The sequence below is a fragment of the Nycticebus coucang genome, chromosome 14, assembly GCF_027406575.1.
Source record: "Nycticebus coucang isolate mNycCou1 chromosome 14, mNycCou1.pri, whole genome shotgun sequence".
NCBI classification, from domain to species: domain Eukaryota; kingdom Metazoa; phylum Chordata; class Mammalia; order Primates; family Lorisidae; genus Nycticebus; species Nycticebus coucang.
In genome coordinates, this window is record NC_069793.1 from 4,778,767 (window position 1) to 4,791,683 (window position 12,917).

General features: G+C 52.8%; 1 protein-coding gene across 4 annotated transcripts in view; it reads left to right on the plus strand.

Annotated features, from left to right (window-relative positions):
- Positions 1-6,701, plus strand: part of LRP5 (LDL receptor related protein 5) — a 110,930-nt gene extending 104,229 nt beyond the window's left edge. For 3 of the 4 annotated variants that reach the window (XM_053561200.1, XM_053561202.1, XM_053561203.1), the window contains 2 exons: positions 4,403-4,500; positions 6,238-6,701. In XM_053561200.1, coding sequence (XP_053417175.1) covers positions 4,403-4,500; positions 6,238-6,499 — 360 coding nt within the window. In that variant the 3' untranslated portion in view covers positions 6,500-6,701. The other variant, XR_008374195.1, reaches the window with a different exon arrangement.
- The last annotated feature ends 6,216 nt before the right edge of the window (positions 6,702-12,917 follow it).

A 12,917-nucleotide genomic window follows, 5' to 3' on the forward strand; every position in this document is an offset into this window, starting at 1 on the left:
GAGCCTATTCTCCAGGCTGGCTGGGGAGAGACAGCCCCGGTGCCAGGGCAGGCTTGGCACAGTGGTGAATCTGTATAAATGTTGGGGTCTGACTTGACTTGCTTAGTGTGCAGCCGTGTGCCCTCCTTGAGGTGAGAACAGCTCCTCAGTGAACCCCGCCCTGTAGGGCTGGTGCTTTGTGTCCTTCTGGGTGTCCCTCCCATCTGGGGTGTTCTCTCCTCCTCATCATACCTGGTAGGGGCGGGGCATGGAGAAAAGGGCCGTAGCTGAGTTTCCTGGAGGCTCCAGGGCCTGACTGTCCATACACCGTGCTCCTCATGCTCCTGCTACTGTGGCCTCTCAGCCCCCTTGGCCAGCAGGAAGCACAGGATGCCTGTAAGGCTGAGTTTGCCGCAGGAAGCAGCTCCCTTCACCGCCCCAACCCAGACAAACACCAGGAGGCTCAGAAGAGTGAATTGTTTTTCCCCAGGCTCTGGGAAAGCTGGGAGGATCACACTAGGCAATAAGAGGAGACACTGACCAGCCAGCTCTGCGTTTAGACGCTTCATAGTTGAACTGTACAGTTGAGCCACTGAAAGCTCACAGTTCACTGGACGTTAGTGCAGATATGTGCAACCCTCTCCATGGTTAATTTTAGAACATTTTTATCACCCCTAAAAGAGCCAGTTATTTATTTTTTTTTTTGTAGAGATAGAGTCTCACTTTATGGCCCTCGGTAGAGTGCCGTGGCATCACACAACTCACAGCAACCTCCAACTCCTGGGCTTAGGCGATTCTCTTGCCTCAGCCTCCCAAGTAGCTGGGACTACAGGCACCCACTACTATACCCAGCTAGTTTTTCTATTTTAAGTAGAGATGGGGGTCTCACTGTTGTCAGGCTGGTTGTGAACTCCTGAGCTCAGGCAATCCACCCACCTTGGCCTCCTAGAGTGCCAGGATTACAGGTGAGAGCCACTGTGCCAGGCTGAAATCTTAAGTGTTTCTTTGTTTATTTTTAGGGACAGGATGCTGCTCTGTCACCCAGGCTGTACAGTGGTATGACCACAGCTCACTGCAGCCTCAGAATCCTGGGCTTGAGGGATCCTCCTACCTTGGTCTCTCCCAAAGTGCTGGGAATACAGGTGTAAGCCACAGCGCCTGGCCTATATTTCCTTTGTTATGAACAATGTTGAACATCTTTTCGTATGTGTTTAAGATCCTTTGTCATTTTATTTTTCTTAGAGGAGTCTGTGTACATCCATTTCATATTGGATTATTGATGCATTTCCTACTAATTGGTGAGATCTCTTTAGTTACAGTATACTAACTAAATTGGCCATTGCTGGGGGTATGTTTTGAAAGTATTTGTTTCGGGTGGTACCTGTGGCTCAGTGGGTAGGATGCCAGCCCCATATACTGAGGGTGGCAGGTTCAAATCTGGCCCCGGCCAAACTGCAACAACAACAAAAAATAGCTGGGCGTTGTGGCAGGCGCCTGTAGTCCCAGCTACTCGGGAGGCTGAGGCAAGAGAATCGCCTAAGCCCAGGAGTTGGAGGTTGCTGTGAGCTGTGTGATGCCATGGCACTCTACCAAGGGCGATAAAGTAAGACTCTGTCTCTACAAAAATAAAAAAGTATAAAAAAAAAAAAAGTATTTGTTTCCCAGTTTTGTTTTGTTTTTTTTTTTTCTTTTGATTTGGGCTATAGTGTGTTTTGCTGTTTATACCATGAAATTGTCAATTGTTTATTTTATAATGCCCCAGGTTTTTTTGGTCATGCTCAGAAAGGCATTTCCTACTCTGATCATACAAAACAGTTTCTGCCAGGTGCTGTGGCTCTCACCTGTAATCCTAGCTAGCACTTTGGGAGGCTGAGGTGGGTAGATGGTTTGAGTTCAGGAGTTTGAGACCAGCCTGAACAAGAGTGAGACCCCGTCTCTACTAAAAACAGAAAAAAATCTAACCATGTGTTATAGTGGATGCCTGTAGTCCCAGTTACTCTGGAGGCTGAGGCAAGAGGATTGCTTGAGCCCAAGAGTTTGGGTTGCTGTGAGCTGTGAAGCTACAGCACTCTACTGAGGGTAACAAAGGGAGACTGTGTCTCAAAAAAACAAAACAAAACAAAAAACCTCTTTCCGTGTTCTCTTTCTTTGTGTTTTCATGTTTTATGCTTTATATTTAAATCCTGATTTTTCTGGAATGTGATTGGATGTGCAGGTATCCACCTTGTTTCTTTAGTGATGGCTACCAGATATCTTACAGAAGCCACATGACATTCCAGCGCAAACAGTTCAATATATAGGCTTATCACCAGGGCTTGGAATAACAGGAAAGTGGCCAGTGAGAGGTAAAGAGAACTCTAAGGACACAGGAACAGCAAGTGGGCTGAGGTGGAGCTCTCAAGAAAGAGACCCTGCAGGGCTGAGATTTGGTTCTTGGAGAGGGCATACCTATGGTTCACCAGATGGCCCAGAAGCTGCTGAGTGGAACTTGCCAGAAATCTGCGCACTGCAGTACTGGGAAAACCTTCTCTCCTCTTTACCTTCATGTCCCCAGTGCCCTGGGGAGTCTGGGGGTAGCAGGCATAGCTAGCGGAGGAGGGGATTTAGGCAGAATCTCAGTTTGCCTTAGAAGGTGGAAGTGAGGGTGGGGTGGCGCCTGCGGCTCAAAGGAGTAGTGCGCCAGTCCCATGTACCGGAGGTGGCGGGTTCAAACCCGGCCCTGGCTAAAAAAAAACTGCAAACGAAAAAAAGAAGGTGGAGGGCAGCGCCTGTGGCTCAGTGAGTAGGGCGCTGGTCCCATATGCCGAGGGTGGCGGGTTCAAACCCAGCCCCGGCCAAACCGCAACAAAAAGTAGCCGGGCGTTGTGGCGGGCGCCTGTAGTCCCAGCTGCTTGGGAGGCTGAGGCAAGAGAATCGCGTAAGCCCAAGAGTTAGAGGTTGCTGTGAGCCGTGTGACGCCACGGCACTCTACCCCAGGGCGGTACAGTGAGACTCTGTCGCTACAAAAAAAAAAAAAAAGAAGGTGGAAGTGAAAGAGAACCCAGGTCCAGTCAAGTTCATGGGCAAATGGGGAAACAGGACCCACAGGTCTGGGGCATGGTCAGCTCCAGGAGGCCCTTTCTCTGTTCCCTGCCTACTTGATTTTCTGAGCACACACCTGACCCCCCAGTGTCATGCCCTCCCACCTTTGGGTTCAAATCCTGGGATACTGGGCTGGCTCTCTGGGCTGAGTGGACCCTCCCCAGGATAAGGATCAGGGCAGGACAGCCTGTGAAGCAGGTCATCTTGACCCAGTGTTAGAAATGAGGAATCTGAGGCTCAGAAAGGTGAAGTCACCCCCCTGCTCCCCCCCATATGCTATAGCTGGATAAAATAGGACTTGACCCAAATCTGTCTGGCATGACAGGCTGTGCCCTTTCTACCTCTCTAGGGACCTTCCATTCACACAGTGATGGTCCTGTCCTCCTCTCTCTGTAGGAGGGTGCATCAGGCCGTGTCCTTCACAGGGACAGCTGCAGGGGACCCACGTAAACCCTCCACTCCTCGGGTTGGGTGCAGGGCTGAGTGATGTCAGTGGCAGTTGCTGGGGAAGGTGTAGGCCTGTGTGAGCATCCGGGCGCCAGATCCTGCTGTCTCTCTGTGGGGCTGGCTGTGCACTGCATGACTCTGGAGGGCATGTTCACATGGCAGATTTGTTTACTACTGCGGTTTGGGGACAAGTGACTGTACAGTCCTTTGAGAAAGGGGCACCTTTTTCTGGCAGTGGGGCTGGGCCCCTCCCTCTGCATGGTAACCCCCATGGGTCAAGGCTGAGCAGGGACCCAGAGTCACCCCAGTGTTAGGAGTGTTAGGAATAAGGATATCATTACAGACATTAGAGTGTCTGATGGTGGCAGGAGATGTGGAGGTGCAAGTCAGATGGAGAGGTAGCAGGAAAGTCTCTGAGGAGCCTGGCCAGCTGCTCCCTGATACAATTGGACATGCAGGGGGTGGGGGGCAGCGGCGGCACATGAGGACATGTCCCTCTGTGGCTGGTCAAGCTGGCTATAGAGGGGACTGGCCAGGACCCCAGCCTACAGAAGGGGGTATGAGTCCAGGACCTTGTCGAAGTTCTGCCTCTGTATTCATGGCCAAGTGTCTGAGCGTGAGCCTGGGATCACCTCTAAGGAGGGTGAGATCACATGGCCGAAAGCACCTCTGTTCTCTGCCTCTCACCTTCAGGGAAGTGGGCTGCTGCCCCTCTTTCCCAAATCTCACTTGGCTGTGCCCAGACCAGGCAGAGAAAGGGTTCCTGGGAAGCATGGCTCCAGCTTGGCCAAGCTGGGCCAGTGCAGAACCCTCCCTATGAGGACAACCCAGGAGGGCCGGCAGAAGGAATCACAGCTGGGAAGGCCCCGAGTCACCCCTGTTTGGCTCTCCTCAGATCTTGAACCCGCCTCCGTCCCCCGCCACGGACCCCTCCCTGTACAACATGGACATGTTCTACTCTTCCGGCATTCCAGCTGCCGCCAGACCGTACAGGTAGGACATTCATTCAGGGCCCTCTGTGTGTCAGGGCGCTGCGTGGGCTCTATGCAAGCCTGGGGAGGAGGTGGCCCCAGCCCCTTCCCCTCAGCTCTCCCACTGCATCCCACAGGGCCTGAGTGCTGAATCCCACACAGAGCTGCCTGGGGAGGGAGCACTTGTGGGCCAGGACTCAGCCATGGAGCTGTGGGCCCTAGATGGTGCCACCAGTGGCGTTCCCACCCCCTGTTGTCCCACTTTAGGGGAGGCTGAGGCACAGGAGCCAAGGACTTGGGCTCAAGGGTATGCCTGCGTGTTTGAATCCAGCTGTGGGCCCCTGGCCAGCGTGACTCCCCCTCTGGTGCCTGGGTCTTCGTGGGATAGAATGTGAATGTGAAGGCTGGTGTGGCATGTGGCGTTTGGGGTGTGATCGTTTTACGGTGATCCTGGCTTCTTACTTACTGTACTGGCTGCTCAGCCTGACACCAATGCGCAAGTTGGGGTCACAGGCCCCACCTCCCTGGGTGGGGAGGGGCCCCTTTAGTATATCAAGGAGAAGTAGGGTGCAAGTCAGAGCTTGGGGGAGCCTCCTGACCTTTGACCTGGGGTCTCCACCAATGGTTGCATCCCGTAGCAGCACTGGGCCTCACCCAGGGTCGTGGGTGGGGGTGGGTGGGCCTGGGCCAGGTCTATGTACAGACTAGCACCTCTGGTTCTGGGAACAGCAAGGCCTCCTGAGTGTGGTGCCTCCTGCCATCTAGTGGCAGTTTCCGGGAACTGTCAGGCCCAGCAGGGAGCTGGGAACCACAGCCTGGGCAGCAGCCCACCTCCATTTCTAGTTCCTCTATATTGGGTCACCACCCTGCTCAAAGACCTGCAGTGGTGGTAAGGACCTAGTGCCTCCGTATCACATCTGGCCACTGCTGCCCACCTGGGGCTGTCACAGTCACAGCAGCCTCTTCAGGTCTTGTCCTCAGAGTTACTGTGTCCACACTGGCAGGCCAGCCCCTTCTGCCCCACCTGTGCCTTTGCTCATGCCATCCTCCCTGGACCCCACCACTGGGATATCTTCCTTCACCACATCTGACCTTGCTGCACCTGGGGTCACCGGGTATTGGCTTCACCTTCCCACCCACTGTGATCCTCACTGTGCTGAAGCCAGGCTCATGAACCTGGACTGGGCCGCGCAGCCTGATGCGGGATTCCTGGGCCACTGCTGGGCTCCTACAGCCTTTGAGCAGACAGGGGTTACAGAGGTCAGGTTGCTTTAACCTAAGATGGGACCGTTCTAGGCCCATGGGTCCCCAGCGTTTGCAGTGTGATGTTATGGTGAATGGTTGCCCAGCAACTTCTTTTGTTAGGCACTGTTTCTGCACTTTCCAGACAGAATCTCATTGACCTTTTATCAGTGAGAAACTGTAGAAGCCCAGAGAAGTCAAGTGCATCACTGCCCCAGGCCAGCCAAGCAGACGCTGGAGGCCTCCTTCTCCATAAATGCCACCTTGGCAGCCTCAGGGGAGGGGCTGGTACACTCATGCTAGAGGCAGGGATGTTGGAGGCTCAGAAAGGGTGTGTGATGAGTCCAGGTCACATGGCAGGTTGGATCCTGGGTCAGGCCTGCCTCTTCTGGCGCTTATGCTGCCAACAGACAGGCGTTTGGTGTTCGCAGCTGTACACCCCTGTGCCCACCAGGGTGGACGTGCCTGTGGGCCTCTCCGAATCTGGATCCTACTCGTCCCTGTTTGTCCCTTTCAGGCCCTACATTATTCGAGGCATGGCACCCCCAACGACACCCTGCAGCACTGACGTGTGCGACAGTGACTACAGTGCCAGCCGCTGGAAGACCAGCAAGTACTACCTGGATTTGAACTCGGACTCAGACCCCTACCCACCCCCACCCACACCCCACAGCCAGTACCTGTCGGCAGAGGACAGCTGCCCACCCTCCCCTGCCACAGAGCGGAGCTACTCCCACCTGTTCCCGCCGCCCCCCTCCCCCTGCACGGACTCATCCTGACCTCGGCCTGGCCGCCCAGCCTCTCTGTGCCCTGTAAATAGTTTTAAATATGAACAAAGAAAAAATATATTTTATGATTTAAAAAATAAATATAATTGGGATTTTAAAACACAAGAAATGTGAACAGTGATGGGGTGGGCAAGGCTGGGAAAACTTTGTACAGTGGAGAAATATTTATAAACTTAATTTTTTTCTAAAAACATAACTGCCATTATTTTTTGTGCCCTGTGTACGTTTGAGCTGTGTGTCCCCATGGACTGAGGTCAGGTTGTGAGCTTGTCCTGAGTGAGGGCATCCTCTCTCACATGCCCCCAGGGAAGGGCTGGGACCTCAGGCAGGGACTCTGGGCAAAGGCTGGCATCTTCCCTAGGAGGCCTCCTTGACCCTGAAGGCACAACCAGCTGCACAAACATGTGGATAGTTCTGCTGTTGCTGTCCCCAAATTCTTCGTGCTGTTGGAAAAGGGCCCTATACTGTCATTTTGTGCTGGGCCTACGGATGGTGTGCCTGGGCTTTGCGCTATTCCCAGCCAGTGCTGGCCACCTCTCTATGCCCTCTGACCTCTTGTGTGCAGGCCTAGGGCTGCTGCCCATCACAAGAGTTAGGGGCTGCCATCTGTGCCAACTCCACCTGGTAGGCTGCTGAGTTGTACTTGCCTGCGGCAGGGAGGGAGCCTCTGATCCTCATAGGCAGTGAGCAAGCAAAGCCCAAGGCTTGCTGTGTGCATCCCTCTCCCCCTAGCGGTGCTGCAGATGGCCAACACGTGAGGCCTGGCCCCCTGAGAAGTCGTGTGGTGAGGAAGCTGGACTCCCAAAGGCCAAGCAGGAGCTACCTTCTTCAGAGGGCAGGGAAGAAGTGCCGCAGCCGGGGAACTTCTGACCCCAGTGAGAATGCTGGTGGGAGGTCACAGCTTATTGCTTATAACTCTACTTAAGAATCAAAATATAGGGGCAGACTGAGTGGCTCACACTTAGGATCCCAGCACTTTGAGAGGCCGAGGCAAGAAGATTGCTTGAGGCCAGGAATTTGAGACCAGCCTGGGCAATATAGCCAGACCCCATATTTATAAAAATAGAAAACTGGTGCACACCTGTAGTCTCAGCCACTCAGGAGGCTGGGGCAGGAGGATCACTTGAGCCCAGGAATTCCAGGCTATAGTGAGCTATGATGATGCCACTGCACTCCAGCCCAAGCCACAGAGTGAGACATTGTCTCAAGAAAAAATGGCTCAGCACCTGTAACTTGGTGGCTAGGGCGCTGGCCACATACACTGGGGCTGGTGGTTTCAAACCCAGCCCAGGTCTGCCAAACAACAATGACAACTACAACAAGAAAATAGCCGGATGTTGTGGCAGGCGCCTGTAGTCCCAGCTACTTGGGAGGCTGAGGCAAGAGAATGGCTTAAGCCCAAGAATTTGAGGTTGCTGTGAGCTGTGATGTCACAGCACTCTACTGAGGGTGACAGAGTGAGACTCTGTCTCAAAAAAAATCCCCAAAAACATCTGGAAGAAATGCCTGGGCTGAGTCTCTGGGCTTCCCAACAGGACCCCCAAAGTGACACTTGACCAACACCTGAGGGAGCAGAGCCTTGTGCACGTCCAGCTGCTAGAGGGCCTCCACAAGGGGAGGGTACCTAAAGCACACGGGGACCCTGACTGACTGCTCCAGGGGACAGCGGGGGAATGTCCAGGCACACAAGCCTGCTGGCACCTGGTTTCCTGTGACTTTCAAGGAGTCACCTCCCCCACCCTCTAACTTCCAAGGAGTCCTCTGGGGTGATGGGTCAGCACTGGCGGTGAGGAAGACTGGCCAACTTGCACTGCTACTGCAGTCAGCTGGGACAGAGAGCAGACAATCGGGGTCCTATGCCTCAGGCCCCTGACATGAGCGCTGTACCTCTGACGGCTTCATCCACCTGGCCCACCTGGCCCTGAAGGGCCCTGGTAAGCATTCCACGGAATAGATAATGTCTGTGAAGAAGCCTGCTCAATTGAGTGTCTGGCTGATATCAAGTGCTTGGCAAATGGAAGCTGTGACCTATTAAAGCTTGGAGAGGTGACGGACTAGCCTAAGGTCACACTGCTAAGACCAGCAAAGCCAGAGGGGCACCCAAGCGCCCAGACACCAAGACTGGGTCTCCTGCCACATGCCACAGAGCTGCCTGCAAGGCTTGGGTCTCCTAAGCGCTCAGGATTCCTGATCTTTCAGGTTGGGCCATGTACCCTGAGGTGCTCTTAAAGCACAGACATCAACCTGAATAACCTAGTGGAGGCCACTGCTGACCCAGAAGCAGCAGCTGCATCATTGTGGGGGGTGGGAGGCAGGAGCACCCCTCCTGTCTGCCCAGCCAGCCATCCAGTCTGAGAGGGCCTGCTAGGAAACAGGGAAGGAGTGGGCTGGGCTGCTGACTCCTGGCACCCTCTGCAGCTCTGCTTCTCCTTTCCTAGAGCCTAGAGCCACATGGCTGGGTGCTGTCTGGTGGGCAGAGGCTTCTTTGCTGGCCCCCTTCCTGCCCATCTGCTGGCTGCCTATTGGGTGCCAAGTAAATCCATTAGCCTCCAATAAACACTTAAGCCACCAGCATCTAAGTTGGGTGTGACCTTTCCCTTGAAGTTGCTCTAAACTCAGTGAGATGGGGAAGTTTCCAAAGCCATGGAGAAGCATAGCACCAAGATACCCTAGAGCCCAGGAAGGGGCAGTGTGTTTAGACGGGAAGGCAGGGAGGGCTTCCTGGAGGAGGCCATGTCTGAGCTGTGTCTTAAATGAAGGGGTGAAATTAACCTGGCTTATTTACACTTCACAACAGCCCTAGCTAGGTAAACTGAGGCTTGGGTAAAAAGAGACAAGACCAGAAGTTTTTTATTCATTTGTTTAATCATTCCTTTATTCAATAAACATTACTGCCTACCAGGTGTTACTCGATGAGGCCAAAAAGGCTTCTACCTTTCCTCCAGATGCTCCCACCTCTGCAGTGACAGCCTGTCACCCCTCACTGAGCCCTGTGGGGTCACTCGTGTAATGGGCTCCCTGCCTGTCATCCCTACCAGAAGGTGCCCTCTGCTCAGCTCAGCTAACCCTCTTCCAGGATGGGCGTGGGTGCTTCCTGCCTGCCCTAGGCCTCTGAGGCAGCATCTCCCTGAGCTACTGAGCAAAGTCCATGGTGGACTTTGGTGGCCAGGTGTTGGGCATTTCTACTGCCAGGGCATTTCCACGCCAGGGCATTTCCGCACGTGGGTGTGGCCACTGTGGAAGGGGTTGTCCCTGAGAAATCTGGGCTGTCAGGAAATTACTTGGGGTCTTGGATCCCACTCAGCCCCTGCAGGGCCCTTTCTCATGGGCCACATGGCTCTTCACCATATGGGGACCCCTTGTTCGAGGCTGTGGCCCCGCCGAGGAACCACTCTCAGATTCCTACAGCTCTACTTCTTTCTCCCCATCCAGATGGCCATGTCTCTTCTTCCCTGTACGCCTGATGTTGTTAGCAATGCAGCATTGTACTTGGTAGTGAAACTCAGCTAACAACCCTCAGGTGGGAAGGAAACACCCTTCCCCACCCTGGGTGGACTGAATCTGAATGCAGTGGAGAAAGGGAAGACAAACAGGAGAGTTAAATGTCCATGTTAAGGTGGATCGACCTCTCCACACCTGGCCACTTCTCTCCAGCCTCCTCCCCTCTTCATCTGACCCAGCGCCAGTCTGCAAGATGGGCTCCTGATGCCAGCCAAACCCTTCCTGGCATGCCCTGTGCCAGGGTTACCCCACTCCAGCCCATGGGTCAGTGCCAGACTGGGATGGACTGTGCCCTGGTGATATAACAAGAGGAACGACAATGCGTCTTTTTCTTCAAGTTGAACTTTTTCAATTTAAGGTCTTCTTTATTCAGAGTTATATGTGCCTACGTTAAAATGTCTTCTCTTGGCGGTGCCCGTGGCTTAGTGTGTAGGGTGCCGGCCACTTATACCCAGGCTGGTGGGTTCAAACCCGGCCCGGGCCAGGTAAACAATAATGACAACTGCAATAAAAAAAACTGGGCTACTTGTAGTTCCAGCTACTTGGGAGGCTGAGGCAAGAGAATCGCTTAAGCCCAAGAGTTGGAGGTTGCTGTGAGCTGTGATGCCACAGCACTCTACTGAGGGTGACATAGTGAGACTCTGTCTCAAAAACAAGTCCTTTCTTTTATGAAATTATAATAGTAAATGCTTTCTCTTTTTTTGTTTGTTTTTAAATCACTGTGATAGAAATAAAATTTGGCAGCTCTGTGTCTGTTCCCTGAACTTAAGACATAAAAGGCAGGCGATGGGTACATGGGCCTTCATCACGCTCTTCTCTATATTTCTGAGTATGTTTGAAAATACTTGTGTGTTTTAAAGTCAAGTTGGATTTAAAAGTTAAACATTAAAAATTAAACCACAAAAAGATTAGGGAGAAAAGGGAGAAGGTGGTGATGCATGAAATCTAGAAGTTTTAGGATGGAGCGGTCAATCAGTGTAGAAAGCAAAGCTTCCAAATCATTTCCCTGCTTAAAGCCTCCTGCTGCAGGAAGTCCCCCAGGCTCCTCAGTCCGCCGCTCAGCCTCCCTGAGTCTGTGCTACTTCTGTAGCTTGCAGCTCTTGCTTCAGTCTGTCCTGACGGGCAGCCCTTCTCTTCCCGGAAGCTTTTCCTGGTTCCTGCCGTCTGAGCATAAACCCCAAGTCCCTTTGTCTATCTTCGAGGCCTTGGTGATTCCCTCTTGACCTTGTGTTCTCGCCCCACTAAGCACGCCCACTGTGTCCTCCACCGGGTGTGCTCACTCCCTTCTGCTCCTGCAGTTCCCTGGCACACCCACTCCCGCCCTGCCCCAGGTTACCTGCCTCCTGAACTGGCTTCAACCTTATGTTCCTCACTAGCTGTGTGGCTTCTAGCTTCCTTTTTTTTTTTTTTTTTGCAGTTTTTGGCCGGGGCTGGGTTTGAACCTGCCACCTCTGGCATGTAGAGCCAGCACCCTACCCTTCTGAGCCACAGACACTGCCTTTTTTTTTTGAGACAGTCTCACTCTGAGGCTAGAATGCCCTACTGATCATAGTTCACAGCAACCTCATCTTGGGCTCAAGTCATCCTCCTGCCTCAGCCTCCCAAGCAGCTGGGACTACAGGTGCCTACCTGTTATTTTTAGAGATGGAGGGGGTATCTCATTCTTGCTCAGCCTGGTCTTGAATTCCTGAGCTCAAGGGATCCTCCGCCTCTGCCTCCCAGAGTGCTGGGATTACAGGTGGGAGCCCCCATGCCCCACCCTCTGAGTGACATCGCCCTGTTTGCTTTGTCCCCAAAGGTCCAGTACCTTTCAAGGCATGAGCACAGCTTGGTAGGCATAGTCATCCCTCAGTATCCTTAGGAGATTGGTTCTAGGTCCCCCAGTTTGCTCAAGTCCCTTATATAAAATGGCATGGTGCAGTCATGTGTCACTTAATGCTCGGGATATGTTCTCGGAAATACATCATTGGCCCTTTTTTAAAATATTTTTGATTCTGGGGGTTGGCTAAAACCATTGATGTGGGACCTGTGGATACAAGAGGATCAGATATGGCTGGGCTTGGTGGCTCACACCTGTAATCCCAGCATATAGGAGGCCAAGGTGGGTGGATTGCCTGAGTTCATGATTTCGAGAGCAGCTAAGCAAGACCCCTATCTCTAAAAAATAGCCAGGTGTTGTGGCAGGCACCTGTAGCCCCAGCTACTTGAGAGGCTGAGGCAAGAGGATCACTTAAACCCAAGAATTTGAGGTTGTTGTAAGCTAAGATGCCACGGCACTGTACCAAGGGTGACCACTTGAACCCAAGAATTTGAGGTTGTTATGAGCTAAGACGCCACGGCACTGTACCAAGGGTGACCAAGTGAGATACTTTCTTAAAAAAAAAAAAGAAGAGAGTCAGAGTAATGTGGGAAATCTGAGGCCTTATGGCCTAATGTCCTTATAGGTCCTCAGTGTGGCCTTTTGTCTGAATCTAAACTTTACAGAACAAATCCTTTTATTAAAAGGGGTACAGCAGGGCCAGAAGAGGTGGTTCATGCCTATATTCCTAGCACTCTGGGAGGCTGAAGCGGTGGATTGCCTGAGCCAGAGCAAGACTGTGTATCTAAAAATAGCCGGACATTGTGGAGGGCACCTGTAGTCCCAGCTACTTGGGAGGCTGAGGCAAGAGAATCGCTTAAGCCCAGGAGTTTGAGGTTGCTGTGAGCTGTGACGCCATAGCACTCTACCAAGGGTGACAAAGTGAGACTCTGTCTAAAAAAAAAGGGGGGGGGGAGTGCAGCAAAGAAAAATGAAACTTTTCTTGCATCCTTTGGTACTTTAAAAAGAACAATCTTGGGAGGCGCCTGTGGCTCAAAGGAGTAGGGTGCTGGCCCCATATGCCAGAGGTGGCAGGTTCAAACCCAGTCC